The 25,430-nt window shown below is 29.8% G+C and overlaps 1 protein-coding gene across 1 annotated transcript in view; it reads right to left on the reverse strand.

Annotated features, from left to right (window-relative positions):
- Nucleotides 1-5,127: 5,127 nt before the first annotated feature.
- Nucleotides 5,128-25,430, reverse strand: part of LOC123267222 — a 69,326-nt gene continuing 49,023 nt past the window's right edge. Inside the window, exons 8-18 of the mRNA XM_044731775.1 lie at nucleotides 22,852-22,971; nucleotides 20,788-20,957; nucleotides 20,527-20,720; nucleotides 20,223-20,255; nucleotides 17,021-17,136; nucleotides 16,354-16,537; nucleotides 14,281-14,478; nucleotides 11,735-14,212; nucleotides 9,425-9,528; nucleotides 9,121-9,341; nucleotides 5,128-5,406 (exon numbers count right to left, since the gene is read on the reverse strand). Coding sequence (XP_044587710.1) covers nucleotides 5,128-5,406; nucleotides 9,121-9,341; nucleotides 9,425-9,528; nucleotides 11,735-14,212; nucleotides 14,281-14,478; nucleotides 16,354-16,537; nucleotides 17,021-17,136; nucleotides 20,223-20,255; nucleotides 20,527-20,720; nucleotides 20,788-20,957; nucleotides 22,852-22,971 — 4,097 coding nt within the window. The remainder of the gene's footprint in view (nucleotides 5,407-9,120; nucleotides 9,342-9,424; nucleotides 9,529-11,734; nucleotides 14,213-14,280; nucleotides 14,479-16,353; nucleotides 16,538-17,020; nucleotides 17,137-20,222; nucleotides 20,256-20,526; nucleotides 20,721-20,787; nucleotides 20,958-22,851; nucleotides 22,972-25,430) is intronic.

Genomic DNA, 25,430 nt, shown 5'->3' on the forward strand with positions numbered 1-25,430 from the left:
CCTTACCTGGCTGCCCGACAATTGGATCAAGTTTGACCTCGACTGGGGCAGTGACTCGTAACATTTTTCAGCTGACCTGACACTGGTCGGCAACACACTTTTAGTTTGGAGTTTATCTAAATCTGACAATGATGAACCTCGACGCAGTCCTGTTTTTTTATAAACGCTCCCTCGCTGCTGCCGATTTAGCTCTTTCTCTTTATCGCGATTTATTGTGCATATTGACGACTTGACAGCGAATAAACCCGCTTTTAGAGGAAATAATAATGCCCACTCAGTTGATTTTTCACGGCGATACATTTTTATGATTTTTATTTACGCACTTCAATTATTTAGCTTTTATTGTTTAATTTTAAATTTTGTTTTATTTTTAAATGTCACTTTTTTAAATATATTTTCTAAAAGTAATTTTTAAATTTGCCGCGCTTGGTATTACAAGCCGCCATTTTATAACGTGGGAATTGGAGCCGCCATCTTGTCGAATACTGTTGACAATCTCTTTTTTTAATGAATTAGCCTTCTATAAAATAATTTTATGCAATAAAAACTTGAATAATTATTTTTCAAATCAATTTTTACAAATAAGGTCTTGACCTTAAAGTACCCAGTACTTGAACACTTATATAAATAGGACCAGTAGTTGAACAGACTTTTCGAATTGTTCTAATACAAAATCCGTATAATTATTATGAGTAATATGCGCATGTTATAATTATTCAATGATACAGTAATTGATTTCTGTAAGTTTTTTCAATTATAAATCAAAGCAATTATATTTTTGTTAACTGAAAAGTTGACATATCGAGAATAGCCGATAGATGCTATTTTTTTCATGAAAAAGATACTAAACCGTAAACCGAACAATCAGTTAAAAAAAACGGTATATCATTTTAAATAAAAAAAATTATACCACCCAATGAAATAGTCTTTTTAAATAATACATATTTTTTGAAAAGACATAAACTATAAATTATAAATTAAATTTTATCGTCTAACTATACCTCCAAATTTTAAAAGCGGTACCCAGAACTTGAACAAGTTGGGGCCGTATAATTTTAACAGCACTCTAATCTCTAATAGGTTTATAGACTAGTGAACAGCATTGTCATTTGTATTAATTACTGCAAATTAAATAAGTTTTATAGCTAAAATTAGTGTAGTTAAGAATTATTGAACGTTTTGAATTGAGTTTTTTTGATTTATAATTGAAAATTTGCTTTGTTTTTCATAAAAAATGTAATTAAAAAATTAAATACAAATATTTCTCATTTTTAAATGAATATATTAAATATTCACAGTATTATTTTTTGTACTAATCAATAATGTCATAGATGCTATTTTTTTTATGAAAAAGGTACTAAACCGTAAACCGAACAATCAGTTAAAAAAAACGGTATATCATTTTAAATAAAAAAAATTGTACCATCCAATGAAATACTCTTTTTAAATAATACATATTTTTTGCAAAGACATAAACTATAATTTTTATATTAAATTTTAGCGTCTAACTATACCTCCAAATTTTAAAAGCGGTACCCAGAACCTGAACAAGCTGGGGCCGTATAATTTTAACAGCACTCTAATCTCTAATAGATTTATAGACTAGTGATGGCATTGTGATTTATATTAATTACTGCAAATTAAATAAGTTTTATAGCTAAAAATTAGTGTAGTTAAAAACTATTGAACGTTTTGAATTGAGTTTTTTTTATTTATAATTGAAAGTTTGCTTTGTCATCCATAAAAAATGTAATTACAAAATTAAATACAAATATTTCTCATTTTTAAATGAACATATTAAATATTTACAGTATTATTTTTAATATTAATCAATAATATGTTATAATTCTTTGGATATTTCAATAAAACGTTGAAAATTTTTGGTGTGCCTATTGCCATATATTTTATTAGTTCTACTGCTCCCGGAGTGTTCAACTACGGCTTTTCAGAATTGATTGTTCAACTACTACTCCTTTAGTCTATCTTAAAACCGTTGTCAAAATATAAATATTAAATTATCTTTGTTATTTTGCTAATCAATTCAAAGTTGTTTATATTTTCATGAAAGTCACTAATTTGAACTAATAATTGCATCTTTATATAAAAAGTAGGTTCAACTACGTTTTACTTTGAAACCTGTTCTATTACTGGGTACTTTACCTTAGCAAAATTGAAATTGGAAATATCTGAATAATTCCACTAAAAATTTTAATTTATTAAAAAACAAAAGCTCGCAATCACTCACAATTAAAACAACAATTAACAGAATTAACAGTGTAACAAAAACCTCGTGAACAACTAAACGACTGGACAAACTTTACTATCACTTGCAACAACGTCCGGCCACACTTCCGCGCTTATCAGCCTTCTATTCATTTATTCCTTCTTGTTTAATTCTCATAGAAGACCCGCACAATACTAAGAACTGTTCGAATATTTCCATTGAAAGGAACTATCACTCGAAAAGTAGACCGTCTTCGATGACCAGCCTACCCCAGACTGCCGGAAAAAAAATATAATAAAATAACAATAGATCTCCTGGTGTTTTCACTTAACTCAATAGCGCTCCCGCAGCGTCTCAGCTTTATAAGAACTATAAGTGTGGTAACAAGTTGAGTTCAGTGAGTTTCAGTGTCCCTTATCTCAGACCGACGATACACTCATACTTATATTTATACTTATACTGTTCCATTAACTTAGAAAAATAATAATGTTACATTTCCCGCGGTGGCTAATGAAATGACTGAAAAAAACCCTAAGCCATGAGTTAATTTACCGATAGTTAAATTGGTCGGTGCGGGAAGTCCTTGAGAATATTAAATAAATGTAATGAGTAAAAAAGTGATAGGAGAAAAAAAATACTCGTACGCATACGGGCTTTCAATGCTACGGTGGCCTAGAAAGATAACAGCCAGATATTTGTACACGTAATTTCTTTAAATTAATTGTTTTATTTTAAAAGGAGATAAAATTAATAACCTGGAGGCTGACGGTGATGTCGTTTGGTAACGTAAGACTTAACTGGAGTTTATCGTGACATAGTTCGGCTCGTAAATCTCCCTGATCTGTGTTTAGTAAAAGCTTTGATCCCAAAAAGGCGTCGTGTGTAAGATGTGTGCTTGCTCGGTGATAAGCTTGTGGTTGCTTTAAGGTTTCACTGAACTACGTTGAATAATTACTAATTAGCAATTAGGTGCTGTTATGCAACAAATAATGAGGAATTTTTTCCCGCCTGGAGAGTTTTAAGATTATTCTGTTGATTACTATATTAAACAAAGAGGATTTTGAAGGTTAATTTTTTTGGGGCGACGACAGTCTCACTTACCTAGGAAATTAATTATTTTTTGTATCGGTTGTGTTTTTTGAGAGCTATCGTGTTACTACTGCCAGAACTTAGAGCTCAGGGGCTGTAATTTTAAACAAGGGAATAAATAAATGAATCGGCGGACTCTAAATGGTGGTGGGGATGGTTTATTCATTTTGTGAGATGCGTTTTAGACTTCGGTCAAGGTTTAAGTTTTTACTGATTTGAGGGACTAATTTTAAACTAACGAAGACCCAACATTGCAGTAATAAGTTTTATTTTTTTGATCATACGGTACTTTTGAAATCATTGTATTTTCGTCAAGTATAAAGTTAACATTTTTTTTTTCGGTCAAAACAGTGTTTTTTATTTGCTTCGATATCCTTAAAATAGGAGTTGTTAGTCATAAACTTATTAATATGATGTTATCACGAGCTTTGGCTTAGATTTATATAAATCAACAACTAAAATTTTATTAAAAATTTTTCGATAAAATGAACGTTAACTAAAGGAGGAACAAGCGAAATTTATCGATAGTATATATCTAGAGAAAAAGCTGATACATTTATTCACAAGACAATCTTCTGAAACTGTCGAACCAGAAGAACTTTTGAAGCTAATAAAACCTTGTGCGATGTTCTGAAAAGCTAAAGGACGAAACTAAATCCGAAATGTAAGGAACGAAGAATATTTCAGAGACGAGTATCAAAAAGTTGAATTCTCTGAGCTATAATTTCATTTTTATATACTATGATTGTAATTAAATTAAAATTCAACTCGAAGAATGTATATGTCAGAGAATTCGCGCGTAAAAAACTAATTCCTGTCAAGTTTTTCATTTACTTTTGACTTTCGAAAATATTTCTACAACAAGTATCGTAACATTTAATAGCAAAATTGATTTCAGTGCTTGATCTTAATCCAAATAAAACTATTACTAATAAACTCGATGTGAATCACATAATATTCATTAAAACTCCGCCCTTAGCAGTTAACTCTCCTGCTAGAAGCGCATTTAGCGATTTTTCGCCCTCTGTCGGGAGTTTTCTCAACTATTTATTCATTGATGCTCATAAATTCATGAATACTGATGAAATATTGTTCAAAAGTATCCAGTGCAAATTTATAGAAACAAAAAAAGAATTAATATTCGAAACGTTGCTGAAAATAGATTCGTTAGTCATGAGTTTTTTAAAACTTATAATTTTATTCAACCATGGGCACTATATTGATGGACGTCAAAAAATTAACAAGCATTTTAATAACTTGCATAAATTATAAAGTTATTTTTGCAAGTAATTAATTTTAGAACAATGAAATATTAATCACAAACGAATTTTTCAATTAATTTTTTAATAATTAATGTTATAGAATTGATAATTTATGATTGTAGGAACGAATTTAATAGGTTATCTCAGTCCTGCTTAAAATAGTAATTAACCGAGTAAAAAAATAACCGAGCTTAAAGTACTTAAAATGCAAAGCGTCGTTAAAAAAGTTAAAAGATACAGTTGGAAGAACTCACGAATGCCGTTATCGTCAAAAAAAATAAAAATAAAACCGCCAATAAAATACAATTGTTCTACAGTCTTAGTTTCCCATTATTGAAATACTTTATTTTTGTTTATTGTTCCGCTCAGATATTTTTCTCTTAAAACAAGAAAGCTGTAACTGAGACACTGAAAAATGTTTTTATTTCTGAAATTAATTACTGAAAATTTATATTTTTTGAAAACGCAGCAATTCTGAATAAGAAAAGAGGAAATATTTCCTTTTATCGTTTCCGTATTTTCTGGTCTGAAGTTTAACGATTTCCTGTAAAATCACATGTCTGTATTAAATGTGACAATGTCGGATCGTTTTTCACCAGCAATATTCTTCCGGGTGTGACACTCGCGACTGCTGTGAGAGTCAGGTGTCGAAAATGGAGCTCTGTTAGAGGGGGGACGAAGGGTTGGATGGAGTCTACATTCTGGAGCACCGCTCCGGAGAAATTGAGGATGTTTCACACACGATCGAGTGCGATATCCACTTGGCTGACAAGTTCGCGTTAATGGAACTTTCGTGTTAGCTATCGCTAATCCAACTGTCATTTTTCCGCCCTCAAACAACTCATACAAACATTATGTAATGATTACCCGCGAGCCATAAGTCGCGAATTTGCGGATTGAGTTTGTACACTGATAGAATAACAATCTTGATTCAAGAAACTTTTTTTCTTCAAAACTTGAACTCTTGAAACTAGATATAGATATATTTATTTCAAGAATTTTTGTCTTGGTTCAAGATAGGCGATAACATTGATTCAAGATGTTACCGACTTGTAAAAAATGGCTTTTTGATATATTTTTCATTTATACATATATATATAATATATATAAATATATGAAAAAATGATGTGGGTACTTAAATGAAAGGTATTAGTGCGTGTAACATCGGGATGAGCTTATATCTTTAAAGGTGTCAATAGTTCACAAGATACACCGTCATTTCTTAATTATGCAGCTTGGAGCTAGAGCATTTTCGAGACCAGCCGCAATACTTATTAATAGTGTGTGTGTGTGTGTGTGTGTGTGTGTGTGTGTGTGTGTGTGTGTGTGTGTGTGTGTGTGTGTGTGTGTGTGTAAGTATGTAAACCTCTTATAACTTTTGAACGGTTGAACCGATTTCATCGCGGTTGGTGCCATTCGAAAGGGCTTCGCCAAACTTAGATTTCCTGTGAATTTGAATCGATTCGGACTGATAGATTTTGAGAAATTTGGAGAGATCTCAAAAAAAATTTTTTCAGAAGTGGTTTTTTTGGGATAAATTTTAAACGGCTTTACCGATCGATTCTAAAAACTAATCAGCTCTCAACCTTGAAAAACCACGTCGATCGCCGCCAATCCGGTCAAAATCGGTTGATTCGTTCGAGAGATATCGTAAACAAAAGAAAACCGAAAAAAGTGTTTTTTCGGAGTTACTCCGAAATTTCTAGTTTGACCAATTGAAACTTAGAAATTCTTTATTAGGCTTAAAAAACTGCGTAGAATGCCGCTAACCGCGTAAAAATCGGTTCATTTATTCAAAAGTTATTGCGGTTTAAAAATTTGAAAAATAGTGTTTCATTCAACTTCTAGCAGATTTTTGAGCTCGGAGAGCTCAAAATGATACGAAAATTATAGTTTTGAGCTCGAAGAGCTCAAAAACTTAATAAGTGTAGGTTTGTGCGCTTAAGTATGCAATGAGCGGGAAGTTGCAGGGATGGCCTGCCTTTAGGGTCAACCGTTTTCCTAATTTTTTTTTAATTAATTAATTACTATTTTTCCATAAAAAAGTAGTTATAATGGCTTATAATGTAGATTTTTCAAATTTCTATAGAAGGACAAGCATGATAACTTTTGAAAAAATGAATTTTTCAACTTAATTTATTTTTTAATCTCTTTATCTACCTAATGGTAAGTTAAGGATTGAAAATTGAAGCTTAATATTGTTTTGTTTAATTATCAGTAAAGCTTTAAGACAGCTGATACTATACTCGTGTTCTTTGACTGACCAAAGGTCAGTTTTTAATTGGTTCTTTTTTATGATTCACATCGGAACGAAAGAGGACGTACAATTCGTATGAAAACAAATACTATCCGCGGGAAAATTTAAACAAGCTTAAAAATTGAATTTTAAATAAAATTTCTTGCAATTGATTTGTTATGAACTTATTGAAATTATTTTTTTAATTCATTCTTATAGTTTAGAGTAAACAATTGCTATTTTCACATAAAAAAGTGGTTTTATGGCTTGTAGTGTAGATTTTTAGTAGATTTCATAAAAATCTAACTATTGCAGCCGTCCTCATGGCGCAACTTTTAAATAATTTAGTCATTTTCTGACTCAGTTTGTCGAGCTGAGTCAGAAAATGTATATAGTTCAAAAGTTTATGTATGTATGTATTTATGCATATATATATATATATATATATATATATATATATATATATATATATATATATATATATATATATATATGTATATATATTTATACGATATAACGCGGCTTGTCAGCACGATAACGTTTTCAATTTATAACCGATTCTTCTCAAACTCAATATGTTTTATCTATCGATCAAGACCAAGGTTAAGTTCGAAGATGAACTTAATCGGGCGAGTAACTTGGAAATGATAGGATTTTGAAATTTTGAAAATCGTAAAAATTGATGTTTGTACTACTTCAACTTGGTATATACTGAACTAGACAAGATATTAAAATTCGGTTAAATGCATCGTAAAGCTCTTTTAATAAGCTTCAATTTTCACTACCGTGAATTTCACTACCGTATTACCACTTCAGAAGTGGTAATACCCTCAATATTACTCCTTTTAGAGTTCGTTTAATGAAACAGTTTTACTGTTGCAGCCGTTTTAGTTTTTTTTTTGTTTTTTTTTTTTTGTTTGTTTGTATACTATCCTAGTAGTTTTTTTTTCTATTCATTATGAAATCTACTTCCATTTCGGCTGCTGAATGGCCTTTTTTCAAATTCTTATGGAGGGACAAACACGATGACTTTTGAAAAAATAAATTTTTCAATTCAATTTATTTTTTAATCTCCTCATCTGCCTTATAAGAAGTTAAGGATTAAAAATTGCAGCTTAATATTGTTTTGTTTTATTATAATTAATTTTTGTTCGGCTGACGGAGAAATTTTCTGTCCTTTAAGCTATATAGAAAAATTTATTTGTAAATAGAGCTTTAAGACAACGGATACTATACGGAAATGTGTTCTTTGACTGACCGAAGGTCAGTCTTTAATTGGTCCTTTTTTATGATTCACATTGGAACGAAAGAGGGCGTTCAATTCGTTTGAAAACAAATACTATCCGCGGGAAAATTTAAACAAGCTTAAAAATTGAATTTTAAATAAAATTTCTTGCAATTGATTTGTTATTAACTTATTAAAATTATTTTTTCAATTTATTCTAATAGTTTAGAATAAAAAATTGCCATTTTTCTATAAAAAAAGTGGTTTTAATGGCTTAGAGTCTAGATTTTCAAATTTTTATGGAGGGACAAACACGATAACTTTTGAAAAAATAAATTTTTCAACTCAATTTATTTTTTAATCTCTCTATCTGCCTAATAAGAAGTTAAGGATTAAAAATCGTAGCTTAATAATGTTTTGTTTAATTATAATTAATTTTTGTTTAGCTGGCGGAGAAATTTTCTGTCCTTTAAGCCATATAGAAAAATGTATTTGTAAATAGAGCTTTGAGACAGCTGATACTATACGCAATTGTGTTCTTTGACTGACCGAAGGTCAGTCTTTAATTGGTCCTTTTTTATGATTCGCATCAGAAAGAAAGAGGGCGTTCAATTCGTGTGAAAACAAATATTATCCGCGGGAAAATTTAAACAAGCTTTAAAATTGAATCTAAAATAAAATTCCTTGTAATTAACTTATTAAAATTATTTTTTAAATTTATTCTTGTAGTCTCTAGCAGATACTCATTTTTGTATTGTTTGATTTAAAAATTCAATTTATATTTGATTAATTTTTTAAAAATAAAAATTACCGCTAAATAAAAAAAAAACAAATTTAAGTTCAACGGCCGGTCTACGACCGAGTGGCCCTGAGTAAGGTCGTAATAAAAATAAAGGCCATTGAATAGACTTTAATCGATTAGAACAAACATGAATGCCTAGAATTAAATTACACCGTTACGTGTATGTATATATTTATTTTTTACTCTACTCTAGTCGGGATTTCATTGACTGAAGGCCGTCGCGATGCGGGCTCGTCAATGTCAACGTAAGCTACAATAAAATAAATAAAAAAATTTCCAAACAAAAAAAGAACTTACATTCAGCTGCATTGAGATTTTATTGCAAGCCCAGAGCCAGCGCTCCCTGGGAGTCATCTTTGGGCGCTCTTTCAGTTGCGTCGGCACAGGTGGCGCCCCCACTAGGTCCAGCAGAACTTCATCAGCTGGTGGTTCCGGGGGACTCCGCGGCGGAGTGTCCATCTGCACGCTGTCATCGGGCGATGCCTGCTTCGTGACACCCTCAGCTGAAAAGATCAGTCAAGTGAGCTTTTGAGTCTTCAGTTTAGGGTTAGAGGTTAGAAAGTTATTGAAGAGGTTAGAAAATTACTTCGAGGACTTGTTGATCTGGACAGTGGTGGTGTAACTTTGTAGGGCTCGACCAGAGAATTTTCTCTTGAACCACGAGTTAAGGCTTCTTCACCTTTTTCGTATCTGAAATTATCAGAGAAGATTTTTAATATTCATTAAAATTCATTAATATTCTATAATATTTTTTAATATTCTTTTATATTTTTTAATATTTATTATTATTCTTCAGTATTCTTTTTATTTATCGCTGAAATATCGACAGCTTATGGAAACATAGATCAGACTAATATGATTCCTAAAGAAGAATTATTATAGCAATTTCTAAGTCAATTTTATCATAAAAACGAATAAAATAGAGAAATTTGCATGAAATTTATCTAAAAATAGTTTCAAACGACGGTCAAATTTTATAAAATTGGTAAAAAGTATTATAAAATGAAAGATAGTCAATTAAGGGGAAAAAATTTAGGTTGTAATAAATTTGGATAATTTTGGGTTTTTTAGAATTTTGGTTCTTTGAATTTTTTGGCGAAGTTTGGAGTCATTTAAATTGAAGTTTTGAATAATTAAAATTTTTTAAGGGGATGTACCGGTCTAGAAACTGGAAAAAATTGATTTTTTTTTTCATATTTTTAAATAAGCTTAACCCTTTAAAAATATGTCTTGAGGATTTTAAAAAATTCAATGTATTTTCGGAGAAATGGTTGTTTTGCTAACGTGGCATCCAAACCAGCCCAGCCGGAATTAGACTGCGAGAAACTTGACGCAAAACTTTAAACACGTTTTTCTTGAAACTATCTTTTTTAAAACGATACCCAGAATTTCTCAAGTTCCACTGAACCGAATTACTTGAAATTTGGTCTAAGTCTTCGTTATAAACTTCTCTATCGCATGAACTATCCTCATCTCAAAATTTAAATATTTACCATTTTTTAAAAATTCGGAAAACTCAAAAAAAGTGGTACAAAAATTCATTGTTTTTTTAAGGTTGTTATCATTTTTTGAAAATAATTTTTTTTTTCAACTTTTTTTTAGTTAGTACACCAGCGGCATTACTCTAAAATAATAATCTTTTTTTTCCAGATTGCTAGGATTTTTGAAAATTTTCAATATTCTTAGCGGGAAGTTAAAAAACCTGACTCATATAACCTCTCAAAGAATCATAACCCAGTAAAAATGAAATCGAGTTTTTGGCCAGTAACTAGACTTTAACCAGAAACTGGCCAGTATAATATCGAGTTTTTGTTAAGTAACTGGCCAGTTTTACAAGAGATCTAATAAAACAGCAATTTTGAATTGAAAATTTGGAGGTTAAAAAAATTCTCAGTTCAATTATCACAAATATGAAAAGATTGGTTTAAAAAAATTAACAATTAAATCCAACGTAAATTAACGATTGATAAAAAAACGATAAATAAATAAACATTAATTCGTATACCGATGTTTACGACTTGTAGCTGACGCGGTTTCTACACTGAGAAAAAAAAAATTTTTGTCCAGAAAAAAATTTCTTGGCTCAAGAATCATTTAAAATAAATTTTGGTTTTTTGACAAATGAATATCAATATCTATCATGATAATAAAATATTGACATTAATTTTGATAGATTAAAAAACGAATAGATTCACTTGAATTAAACAAAAAATAATTCGATCAATTCTTAAAACAAGAAAATGAATTCTTGAAAATTATCAAGAAATGATTTTATTTAATTGAAAAAAAAAATTTTTTTTATTTTAGAAAATTTGACAATTTTTTCTTCAATTAAATAAAAAAAAATCAGCCCTGTCCGTTATGAGAGGGAATAGTTGTCAAATTGATTGAAGTTTTTAAAAAAAAAAAAAAAATAAAAAAAAAAGTGACAAACTTTGAAAAAATAACGATTTCGCTAAAATAAAAACTGATTATTTTATAAAATTGATCATATTTAATTTTTTTTGTGTATTTTTTCGAAAAGTTTATTCAAAAACAAAAATTTTTTTTAAAAAAAGGTAGCCAAAGTCAATGTCTAAAAAATTTATGGCTATTTGAAAATAAAAAGCCATTTTTTTGAAAAATTCATAACTTTTTTGGGTTGGATAAAAAAATTTGAAAAAATTCTCAAAAATGTCTTTCAAAGGGTAGAAAAGAATAGAAAAGTTTCAGCTAAATCTAAAGGGGTCGGGTTCAAAAGTGGTCGATTTGTGACAAGAAAATTTTCTCAAGAGTAGTACTTTTTTTCTCAGTGTAGTTCTTACTCGATGTCGCTGGCCAGTTACTGGTTTAAATCGAGTGAAAGCTTGATGATTTTTTCTAGGGAAGATATATATTGCTGACTGGGCATTCTTACCTTTCAAGAGTTTCATCCCTCATTTTGTACTCTCCATTCATAGCACTCCCCAGAACGATATTGCTGTCATCAATGCTCTTCTGATCCTTGAAGTACCCCCTCTGATAGCTTTCCGCCCTGGAGATCGGTTGAGGAGTAGTAAAATTCTGCCCATAGACCGAATTTCCCCTGCTGAATTCCCTCTTGTAAGACCCAGTCCTGGACAAGGGTTCCTTGAAGCTGTCCTGCTCCTCAATGGACCCATAAGAGTCATCCCTACTAGCCTGATAGCTATCTCTCCGTTCCCGAGCTTCAAACTCAGCATAAGAGTCCTCACGAGTCAACTTGGGCTTCTGGATACTTCTCTGGCTAGCTTGACTCTGGTGCGAAAGCTGGGAGTCTTTCCTATGCAGCTCAGCAGGGTACTCGTCTTCCATCGGCTCCTCGACGTATGACTCAGTTCTGACCAGCCTCTTGCCATTGACATGCATCACCGCAGTAGTGGTAACAGTTTCCGCGTGGCCTGAGCTGGAGTCCACTAAAGTCGAAGCTGGACTTAGTTCTCCAGCCGTGGAGTACTCGAAGCTCTTGCGCTCCAGGAGTCCGTTCACGGAATTCATCGCCGCGTCGAAGGAATCCTTCAACTCATCATCCTGGAGCTCCAAGGAAGCTTGCTGGACCAATTGGCCCTTGTTTTCTTCATAGAAGTAATCTTTGTCCTTGTAACCGTTGACCTGACTCTTGGTAGTAGGCTCCGGGAGCTTCTGCTTGTCGTCGTAGTAGTCGTAGTACCCTTGGCTGTTATAGTCGTAGCCGTCGGAGTAAGTTACCTCTTGGGGTAACTCTTCTTTACCCACCGGGATTTGTTGGTCAGGTTGATAATACTCAGAAGCAACCGGGTATTTATTATTGTCATGTTGCTGCTGGTTGATGTAGTCAATAGTCACACTCGAGGTTGTAACTATGCTATTATTGTAATTACTTACTGGCACATTTTTGTAATTGTTCAGATCAACCTGATTATTGTCGTCTTTTGCTAGATTATAAGTCTCCTCGGTGTAAGATTCTGAAAATGAATCTTGTTTGTACGAATCTTGCTTGTAAGAATCTGTGTATGAATCTTGCTTGAAATCTTTGAAAGAATCTGTATAAGAATCTTGGAATGAATCTTGTTTGTAATCTTGTAAAGTTTCTTCTTTGTAAGGTTCCTCGTGACTATAACCTTTTGATAAATCTTGGGTATAATCTTGGCTATAACCATTTTGTTGGTTATAATCTTCAACTGGTTTTTGATTATAAGAATCTTGAGGACCATAACCTGTAGAAATTTCTTGATTATAATCTTGTTGATTATAATCTTGTTTGTAATCTTGCTGATTATAATCTTGTTTATAATCTTGCTTGTAATCTTGCTGATTATAATCTTGTTTATAATCTTGCTGATTATAATCTTGTTTGTAATCTTGCTGATTATAATCTTGCTGATAAACATCTTGTTTATCATAATCTGTAAGTGATTCTTGATTATAATCTTGTTTATAAACATCCTGTTGGTTGTAATCTTGTTTATAAACTTCTTGTTGGTTATAATCTTGTTTATAAACTTCTTGCTGGTTATAATCTTTTTTATAAACATCCTGTTGGTTATAATCTTGTTTATAAACATCCTTCTGATTATAATCTTGCTTATAAACTTCTTTCTGATTATAATCTTTTGATGTATTTTGTTGATTATAATCTTTAAGCGATTCTTGATCATAAGAATTTTGTGGCCCATAACCTGTAGAAGAATCTTGTTTATAATCTTGCTGATTATAATCTTGTTTATAATCTTGCTGGTCATAACCTTGTTTATAATCTTGCTGGTTAAAATCTTGTTGATTATAAGCTTGTTTATAATCTTGCTGATTATAATCTTTTTTATAATCTGGCTGATTATAACCTTTAACTAAATCTTGTTGTTTATAATCTTGACCATTAGCTTGACTATAATCTTGTTTAAGATTATCCTGAAGACTATCTTGATAGTCTTTAAAGTTACTCTTACTGTCATAACCTTGATAATTGTCAATGACCGCGGACTGATATTGATTGTTAACCTTAGGATATGTGTTTTGATAACCGTCCTCGTAAGTTCCGTAACCTGGATAATCTTTTCCGACTGATTCGTAGTCGTAATTATTCTGAGGGTACTGGTTCTGATAGTCGGGTACGAACTGATTGTCCTGGAGGGGCTGGAACTCGAAACTTTCCTGCTCCAGGTTGTCCTGAGAGCTGCGGTAGGCGTAGTTGTAGTCCTCGTTGTACTCTTGCTTGTAGTAGCTCTCCTCAGAGGGCGTTCGGGTGCGCGGCAATTGCCGGCCCGGAGTCGCGGGAAGGGACAAAGGCTTGCGGTTCAGAAGAACGTTGCTCGGTTTTGAAGGAGTCGGAGGCAGTTTTTTCCCGGTTATCGCTCCTTCTTGTCGAGAGAGGGCGCGAGGTGTTTTCTTCCGTCGGGAGCTGAAAGTTTTTTATTGTTAATAATTATAATGATGATTAGTTGGGATAAAATTGAATTTTGAGGTTACCTGTAGTCAAGTTCTTCGGATTCGTAACTACGTTGCCGGGTAACGGTGGGCCGATAATTAGGTCGATGGATCCCGATACTCGACGCTGGTCTCTGGGGTAAGCTTTTACGGTTTCGTTTGTTTTCGTAGTAAATGCTTGGTCCTAGGTACCATTTTCCTCCACTGTCCCATTGACGGTCTTCATCGTCTTGGCCGTACCTTTAAACAGCAATTTTTTGTTATATTCTTAGCAATAAAAGAATTTTTTTATAAATTAATATCAAATGACGATAAAAAGATAATTATTTACTGGATACTACAAAGATAAATTTAAAAAATAATTTTAATAAGTTAATTACAAGGAATTTTATTTAAAGTTCAATTTTAAAGCTTGTTTAAATTTTCCCGCGGATAGAATTTGTTTTCATACGAATTGAACGCCCTCTTTCGTTCCGATGTGAATCATAAAAAAGGATCAATTAAAGACTAACCTTCGGTCAGTCAAAGAACACAATTGAGTATAGTATCAGCTGTCTTAAAGCTCTATTTACAAATAAATTTTTCTATATGGCTTAAAGGATAGAAAATTTCTCTGCTAGCCGAACAAAAATTAATTATAATTAAACAAAACAATATTAAGCTGCAATTTTCAATTCTTAACTTCCTATTAGGCAGATGAAGAGATTAAAAAATAAATTGAGTTGAAAAATTTATTTTTTCAAAAGTTGTCGTGTTTGTCCCACCATAAAAATTTGAAAATCTACACAATAATCCATCAAAACCACTTTTTCATGGAAAAATAGTAACTATCAACTCTAAAGTATAAGAATGAATTTAAAAAATAATTTTAATAAGTTAATAACAAATAAATTACAAGAAATTTTATTTACAATTCAATTTTAAAGCTTGTTTAAATTTTCCCACAGATAGTATTTGTTTTCATACGAATTGAACGCCCTCTTTCGTTCCGATGTGAATCATAAAAAAGGACCAATTAAAGACTAACCTTCGGTCAGTCAAAGAACACAATTGAGTATAGTATCAGCTGTCTTAAAGCTCTATTTACAAATAAATTTTTCTAAATGGCTTAAAGGGCAGAAAATTTTTCCGCCAGCCGAACAAAAATTAATTATAATTAAACAAAACAATATTAAGCTGCAATTTTCAATCCTTAACTTCCTATTAGGATGATGAAGAGATTAAAAAATAAATTGAGTTGAAAAATTTATTTTTTCAAAAGTTATCGTGTTTGTCCCTCCATAAAAATTTGAAAATCTACATTATAACCCATTAAAACCACTTTTTTATGTAAGATTAGCAACAAATCGATTAAAAAAAAATTTTGATAAGTTCAGCGATCATTTTTCTTTCTAATTGTATTTTTTTTACATTATTTATATTTATAATATAATGCAAAATACAAAAGTAAATTTATAAAATAAAGAAGTAACAAATTTTATGTTATGTTTCAATTACTTATTATTGAATTACTGCTAAGTTTCAGTTGTGAACAAAAATACGATTGCTTCTAGTTTATAGACAATAATTTCCGCAAGCAGTTAATTGAATTTAATTTAATTGAAGGAAATAGCATGGAATAAAATTGGTAATAAATGTGAAATTAAATTCTTATATAAAACTGGGTTATATTAGCTTTACGAATTCAATTGTTGAACGTAGTCTTAAGTAGAAAGTGGTAAAATAATTACTTCTTTGTGGCGGGTGGTATTGTATTTATAAAATAAAAACTTTACGCTAAATAAAAATAAAAAAAAGTTTTCTAATTGCTTACAATTCAATTTAATAGCTTACACTAATCGGCTATCCAATTTTAAAAAACAGTAACTGCAAAATTTTTATACCTAATTTTTTTAAGTATTGCTGCACTTTTTATAACTTTGAGACCTTAATTTCAAGTATTTTTTCCTTAAAATATTAATATTTAACTATTTTCTATTCATAAATCAAATATTTTATTAATTTGGCGGGTAAACTTTTTTTTGAATAAGAAAAATTTTTAAAAATCTTAAAGTGTTTCGAAATCGGGCAGCCGTAATTTTCTTATAAAGTGTTTTAATACCAAAAAAAATTCACCTTTCATCCTGATAAATATATCGTGAGTCAGAATAATCATTATGAATAATATCTGTCTGACATTCTGGATAAACGGCGCTCATTTTCGATATCCTGGTGTCATTATAGCCATATCCGTCGGTATTGTAATGCTGTTCGTCGTACAAGGTGTTTTGCCTTTCTAACGAAGGTTTTCTATGCGGGCCTACAAGATTAAAAAAACCCATTAATTACAAAATCATAACATTAATTGTAGTTATTATGGGAATTATATTCATATTAAGTTAATTTGCAATTAAATAAAACTTAAATTGGCAATTTTTATTATTTTTATCAGTGAATAAATTATTCTTAAGAAAGTTACAAAAAAAAATTGTATTAGAATTTTTTCTGAATTTTTGCAAGTAAAATTTTATTTATAAATATTTACTTGCTGAAAAAAAAATTTTTATTTTTATTTTTTGCAAATTAAATACAAAAAAAAATTTTTTTGGTTTAAAAAAAAAATTCAACCAAAAAAAATATTTTTGAAAAATTTGATTATTTTTAATGAAGACAAAATTTTTTAATAAAATAAAATTTATTTAAGTCAAAAAAAAAATTTTGAGTTAAAGAATTTTTCTTAAAAAATATTATTTTGTTAATTTTTTTTCTCGAATCAAGTTAATTTTTATTTAAGTGTAATTACCGCGTCGACTTGAACTAGTAGTACTGGGATAATATGACTCGGTGTCGCTGAATACCCTGGTGTCGTCGATCCTCGTCCCCTGGTAATCGTACCCCTCGCTGTACCACCCGTCTTGACTGTAATTAAACAGGTTATTACTTTCATGTATAGCCGGGAGATAAGTTAATTGTTTAATGATGGATTTATGTATGTTGTGATGTTCATCGTGTTTATTTACACTCGTGGTGATAATTTATTTACAGATGTTATGATAAGGGTCGTTTTTTTTTAGCGATAAGATCAAACAACTGATGAATAAATTTTTTTTTGATAATTTATGTTGTATTATTTAAAATAAAGTCAATTTTGAGAGCAGAATTTTTTTTCGTGAAATATTTTTAGTTAAAATTTCACACAATAAATAAAAATATAATTTTTTAAGTTATGAAGTTCAAATTCAAAATTCTGGGTTAAATATTGAAGATATTTTGCCTTATATCTCTCATCCTTTCTCCAAAATTTGAATTCAAAGTCAAAAAATGAAGTTATAGAATTTATCCGTAATTTTCAAAAGTTTCAAGTGCTAATTTTGGCTAAAGTATTAAAAATAAAAATAAAACTACATAGAAAAAAATTTTTCGTCATTATGTAAAGTGTAAAAATTGGTGTGTAAAATATTACACTCAAGTGTGTAGAATTTAGCACACTAGAATGTGGAATTTTTAAATCAATGCATGAGAATGTTAAATTATAAACACTAGAGTGTAATATTCTACACACAAATTTTAACACTCTACAAATGCCGAAAAATTTTTTACTGTGTATATAAGATATTTTTTTATAGAGAATTTAATTTTTTACAAAAAAGTTCTTTTTCAATGTTGCCCTATCTCTCATCCTTTCTTCAAAATTTCAATTTAAAGTCAAAAAATGAATTTATAGAATTTATCCGTAGCTTTCAAAAGTATAAAATGCTAATTTTGGCTAAAATATTGAAGATACAAAAAAATCATATAAAAATTTTTTTTATAGAGTTAAACAAGAATTTTTAAAATAAAGACTCAAGTTTTTATTGTCTCATGTAACTATCAATTTTGAAGTTTATTATTTATTTTTTATGTGAAACATCTATAGGCGGAGGGTAAACCTGATTGTTGGCGTGGCGATACAGGCCGTGGTGACGCTTCGCCACGCTATATTATGATGGAATATATATACTATACGTATTCTATAGGTAATAGCGTGTTAGACATGGCGACGCGATGTCATGCGCAAGTGACTGTGCGCAATCTCTCGCCACACTGAGCTCGCATACCTATAATATATATAGTGTTACTAAAATTTAAATTGGCGCGCGCAAGCGCGCCCCTGACTATAGAGTTTGCATATATTTTCATGCTTATGATATATTTGACCAATCACGTTACAAATAGTTTGCTTACATGATATATTTTCATATTTTTCATCTAAATTATAAGAGTGGATTTACTACATTACATATGTGAGAGTAACCTGAGTTTTACGTAAAAAATAATTTTTTTAACGAACAAATATGTCTGATAGCGATAATTCAGGAAGTGAATTGGGCAAACTTAGATTTTGAATGCAATTTCGACCGATTCAGACTGATAGATTTTGAGAAATCTCAAAAGAACTGTGAAAAAAAATATTTTTTAAGTTGTTTTTTTTTAATAACTTTTAAACGGCTTTATCGATCAACTCCAAAAACTAATTAGCTCTTAATCTCGGAAAACCACGTCGATCGCCGCTAATCCGGTCAAAATCAGTTGATTTGTTCAAGAGATATCGTGCAGGAAAAAAAAACGAAAAAAGTGTTTTTTTGGAATTACTCCGAAATTCCTTGTTCAATCATTTCAAACTTTAAAATTCTTCATGAGGCTTAAAAAAACTGCATTGAATGCCACCAACCGCGTGGAAATCGGTTCATTCATTCAAAAGTTATTGCGATTTCAAAATTCAAAAAATAGTGTTTCATCAAACTTATATCAGACTGTTGAACTCAAAGAGCTCAAATGCATGGAAAATCTATCTCTCTGAGCTCGGAGAGCTCAAAACAACACATAAATTGTATTTTTGAGCTCGAAGAGCTCACAAACGGCCTAAGTGCAATTTTAAGCGTCCCGGTATGGAACTAGCGGGAAGTTGCAGGGATGGCCTTCAGGGTCAACCGTTTTCCTAATTTTTTTATCATGCCATATTTAGTTACTGTCATAATCTGTACTTTTGTGCCTATTACTTGTACAAAATAATTTCGATGTTTCACATCTGCCAGGCGTCCCGTGACGGCTCACAATTTTTTTTTTTTTATAAGAATGAATTTGAGTTACTTGCCCGAGTTAAAATTTAAATCATAGATTCAATGTATTGAACGTTCAATCGTAAGTTTAGCGTATTAGACGTTGAAAACGTAAGTTCAACGTATTGGATATTAAAATCTTTATTTGAACGTTAAAAACTTCAGTTGAACGTATTCAACATATTATGAGCGTAAATCAAACCGATAAGGAGTAAAAATAAGTAATATCAAAACTATTCAGACAACTACGCTTTTAAACAGAAGTACGATAAAAAATGTTTTTTCAATTTTTTTAAGGAAAATTTGAAGTTTTTGATTGTAATTTTATCATTCGTTCGATAAAAATATCCAGTCTGAATTTTTTACTTGTAGAATGGTTTCCAAAATATTTTTTTTTCCAAGGTATATGGCTGCTTAAGAAGACTAGCTAGTGTTTAATTAAGAATCAGTGGTACTTGGAGTATCTTTGAATTTATTTTTTTTTGGAAATGTTGAATCTATATTTTTTACGTCCATACGTTAAACTGACGTTTTAAACATTCAAAACGTTCAATTTACGACTTAAATTTCAACTCGGGTGAGTTTGTAAAACTCCAAAAGCTTAAATATCACACTAATTTTATATCATAGTTTTTATAAGATATTTATTTATTTGAATGTCAAACAGCATGCGAAAATTTTTAAGAACATTTCGCCACCTATCGGAACCCTTAAGAAGTTTAACTCAAATTTTTAGAATCGTTAAAATAACTCCAAAACTGTGTTGAAGTATCAAAAAAAAATTCTTACTCCTCAAATATAAAAAAAAAAAAAAAAAAAAAAACTTAAATGGATAAAAAGATAAGTGTTATTTTTTAATGAAAAGTGACAAAAAAAATAAAAAAACACAAAAACACTCGATCGTACCTGTCCTCATAATCCCACGTGTGCTTCCGTCGTCTGTTAAAACATGAAAAATAAGTAAAGAAGAAAATACTGGAAAAGTCCAGCTAATAACAATAATAATACTAATAATAATAAGAAAAACAGTAGTAAAATAATTAAAAAAAAATTTTTTAACATAAGAAAAAAAATGTTGAGTATTATCTGCGCGACAAATGTATGTAAGTGTATTTATATTATATATTTATCTATATATATTATCTCGAAACTCTTCAGAGAATTAAATTCCCTCGGTAGGATTTAGGTGTTGATAAATAAAAGCTTTTACCTGTACTCTTTGTAACCGCGGGGTCTGCTATTGTACGAAAGAGGCTCGGAAGACTCTCCACTCTGCGGCGTAATATACCGCTGGGGTATATTGTCTCCAGGATAAGGCTCGTCGTACCTAGGACTATGTCCGCGACTTCCCGTTCCATAGCTGGGGTAACTCGCGGTTAACCTTCCGCCTACCGTTGCGGGAATCTAGAAATAAATTTATGTTAGATATGTTATTTTGGTCCTTCTATTAATAGGATCAAGGATTTAGTACCTGGTGATCATCGCGCTCGTAGCTGTTCTCCCTGGAGGTTTCCAGAGAACGCTGGGGAGTTGCCAGTTGATTAGCGGCTGTTCGGAACTGGGAGGCTGAACTGTTCGCACCTTGTCCACCCACTGGGTAGTTCAGGTCCGATGTGTAGTCGGAATCTTCGGAGTAACCCGCTAGAGAAATTTTAGAGTTAGTTTTTGGGATTGAAATTTATTTTTTAAGAAAACGGGGCCCATAACCTGGCGTTAAAAGGAATTTAGAAGGGAAAATTTTTAGTTTATAAATATTTTTTAACATTCAATAAATATTTATTTGGGAGGAAAGTACATTTATTAAGTTAATAAGTATTTATTAATAGTTAACAAATATTTATTAACAGTTAATAAATATTTTGTTGAGTGAATTTGTTTCGCTTGCAATGTCATATTTGAAGATTGCTTATAAACAAAAATCATCTTTATAAATTATTTGCATTAATTATATTACATTATAATAACGTTTATTGTAAAATACCAAATTCTATCACAGCTCATAATTATCTTTTATATTTTTAAATGTTAAAAAGGTTAATTTATTTAGTGAATTTAATTATTATCATGTATTCCAGCGAGGGTTATAAAAAGTGCCAAAAGAAAATTGCTATTTTTGCTTTTTATTTTAAATAAATATTTGTTAACAGTTAACAAATATTCATTAACTATTAATAAATATTTATTAACAGTTAATAAATTGTACTTAATAAATTACTTATTAACTGTTAGTAAATATTTGTTAACTGTTGACAAATATTTATTAAAATTTAACAAATCGTATTTTAAAAAAAATATTGAAAAGTATCATTAATTTTTACTGCAAAGGTTCAAATTCTGACAATCTGATTTTTTAAGAAACTGGGCCCATAACCTGACAGTTTAAAGGACTTTTTACCGCGAATTTAGAAGGAAAAATGTCAGATTGTAATTAAAATTGACATTTTTTTGTTAATTTAATTGAAAAGGTTTTTGAGAAATTAAAACTTTGGTGCTTTTTCATGAATGAAATTTTTTTTATAATTATATAGTAGTAAGATATTCCGCAATTTGTAATCTTATTTCAATTTTTTGAATAATTATTCACAAATACTATGAAAAAAAAATATTGAAAAGTACCATTAATTTTTACTGCAAAGGTTAAAATTTTGACAATTTGGTTTTTTAAGAAACTAGACCCATAACCTGGCGGTTAAAAGGACCTTTTGCCGCAAATTTAGAAGCAAAAATGTTAGATTGTAATTAAAATTAATTTTTTTTTGGTAATTTAATTGAAAAAATTTTTGAGCAACTAAAACTTTGATGCTTTTTCTTGAAAGAAATTTTCTTTATCAATAATAGTAAGATATTCCGCAATTTATAATCTTATTTCAATTTTTTGAATAATTATTCACAAATACTATGAAAAAAAATATTGAAAAGTACCATTAATTTTTACTGCTAAGGTTAAAAATAATAAACGTGAAAAATTGATAAGATTAATAATTGTTGCTCAATTACAGTTAATTCTAACAACACTTTTATACAATTATCCTTCTAATTAAATTTTATCCAATTAGTTGAATATTATTTTTAAAAATGTACTTTAATGAAATTCGTTATTTTTTTTCACTATTAGCAATTATTCTATATATATTTTCAAGTGAACTAACCTTAAAAAATAAATTAAATCTCAAAAATTAATTAAACATTCAATCTTATAGAACTAAAATCTTTTCCAAAATATAAAACCTACAAAATTAATAATAATATTCCATTGATAATATGTCCGATAATAATTCTATTCCGTGTGAGGTAATTAAATATTTTTTTATTTTACCGATAGATTTTACTTTAATAAACTTTAGAAAATATTGCTAATAATAAATGTCAAAGCGCTCTGGATTATAATACAGTCCACTAATTTTTCTCTCGAATTTAAAGAAAAATCTCTTTAAAGCTCTCAAGAGTTATAATAATTATTGTTAAAGTTTCTAAAATAAATTTAGTAATTGCAGAATTGCTGAGTTTTCTAAAAAAAATAATCGAGCACACTTACAGTGTCCTATATTGTAGAGAATTTGTCTCCTGGCCTGTTCAGCTCTCGCCTCTTGGTCCATCGTATTGTTCAGCATCTCGAGCTTCCGCTGCAAGTCCGCAGCTTCCGTGTTCTCTGGATCTTTGGATAAAAGCAACCCAATATAAGTCAGTATAAATCGTCAAAAAAAATTGACAATTATCGAAATGAAACTATAAATAAAAATAAAAAAATCTTCTAATCGGTGCAGTCGTCTATAATCTAACGAGCAATTTTTAAAAATTTTATTTATCGTCAAAAAGTATCGACTTTCCAGAGACTACTTTATTAAGTTAATAAAGAGTTATTTTTTGCAATGTTATTTTATTTTATAAAATAAAATAAATTAAAATGGGCTTTGTAACGAGACTATTACAATAAGGAATCGAGATAGTCCATCCTTGTAATCTGGGCAATAATGGACGATTTTCCCATGACCTTTTCCGGCTATTTCACATAACACTACTTCTAACTAAACTGTTTGTATAAAATGGAGGACAATGAGATAAGTTGAGTTTATACTACACTATAATATAATAGAACACTATAACGCTATTATTGTAGCTATATACGTGATATTATTCTTGAGTGTTTTCAGCTTGAGCTGATAGTTTAAGTAGTATGAGGAAAAAAAAGGAAATAATCGGCTATGATAAATTTTAAAGAAGTTTTTGAACATATTTAAAATAATCTAGTTACTGTCTTGGAAAAATGTTTTTTTGAAAATTTAGCTTGCAAAATTATTAGTTATTTGTCGAAAATAATTTAGCTACCGTTACTCTGGTCATTTTGTTGTAACAAAATAATTTTGTTGCTGTAACAAAGTGATTTTGTTGGCAAAAATAGTTGTAGAATTCTGAGAAACTTTTCTCTAAAATTGTCATTAAAGTTACAATTTACAATTTTGTTTATTATTGTAACAATTTAAAAATTCTGGATATGGTTCACTCTAAAGGCTATCCCTGGAACTTTCAGTTATATTAAAGTTCATAACGCTCAAAAATTTTTCTATTGCAAAGTTTGTAGCTCTCGAAGTTCAAAATACAACTTCGAGCTCGAAAATCTAGTTACTGTCTTGGAAAAATGTTTTTTTTTTTAATTTAGCTAGCAAAATTATTAGTTATTTGTCGAAAATAATTTAGCTACCATTACTCTAGTCATTTTGTTGTAACAAAATAATTTTGTTGTTGTAACAAAATGATTTTGTTGGCAAAAATGGTTGTAGAATTCTGAGAAGCTTTTCTCTAAAATTGTCATTAAAGTTACAATTTACAATTTTGTTTATTATTGTAACAATTTAAAATCCTAGATATGGTTCACTCTAAAATTTACCCTGCAACTTTCACATATATCAAAGTTCAAAACGCTCAAAAATTTTTCTATTGCAAAGTTTGTAGCTCTTGAAGCTCAAAATACAACTTCGAGCTCGAAAATCTAGTTACTGTCTTGAAAAAATGTTTTTTTGAAAATTTAGCTAACAAAATTATTAGTTATTTCTCGAAAATAATTTAGCTACCGTTACTCTGGTCATTTTTTTGTAACAAAATAATTTTGTAGCTGTAACAAAATGATTTTGTTGGCAAAAACAGTTGTAAAATTCTGAGAAGCTTTTCTTTAAAATTGTCATTAAAGTTACAATTTACAATTTTGTTTATTATTGTAACAATTTAAAAATCCTGGATATGATTCACTCTAGAGGTTATCCCTGAAATTTCCTGTTATATTAAAGTTCAAAACGCTCAAAAATTTTTCTAATGCAAAGTTTGTAGCTCTTGAAGCTCAAAATACAACTTCGAGCTCGAAAATCTAGTTACTGTCTTGGAAAAATGTTTTTTTGAAAATTTAGCTAACAAAATTATTATTTATTTGTCAAAAATAATTTAGCTATTTCAACAACATTTGTTATACCAACTGACTGGTTTATGTTGAACCACCAACAAAACTTTTTGTTATCCTGACATAACAATCTTGTTATTTAAACAAATCGATTTGTCCATTAAACTAAAATATTTTGTTGAAATAACAACAATATTCTGCTATAACAAAACTGTTTTGTTTTTATGACATATAAATTACTTGTTATAACCTAGAGTTTTTTATCATATCATATGATTTGTTATCTCTATGCTAACATATTCATTTATTACCACAACTTGTCTTATTTTGTCCCAACAAAATATGTTTTTGCGTGTAACAATTTTTTTTTTGCATATAAGACATAAAATTCTAATAGATGTAAGAAAAAATTGCTATTTAAAATTCTTTGCAAGAAATCTAGTAGTTCCTTTTTTTTTTAGAGTGTTAAAAAAATTTTATTAAGTTCTATTTTAAAGAATAAACTTTATATACTTTTCATAGAGTGTTAAAAATAGTTCAAACAGTAACGACTAAAATTACAATATAGTATTACAAAGGAAAAAATAAAAAATTCAAAACTCATTCATTTATTAAAAAGACTCCCAGTGGACTGGAAAAGTCGCACAGCGCCCCCACGGGAGCTGTGATTTTCACTATCTGGGTTTTTTATCTTTATTTAGTCCTTCCGTGGATTTTTCTACTAT

This window comes from Cotesia glomerata, linkage group LG6, assembly GCF_020080835.1.
Source record: "Cotesia glomerata isolate CgM1 linkage group LG6, MPM_Cglom_v2.3, whole genome shotgun sequence".
NCBI lineage: Eukaryota > Metazoa > Arthropoda > Insecta > Hymenoptera > Braconidae > Cotesia > Cotesia glomerata.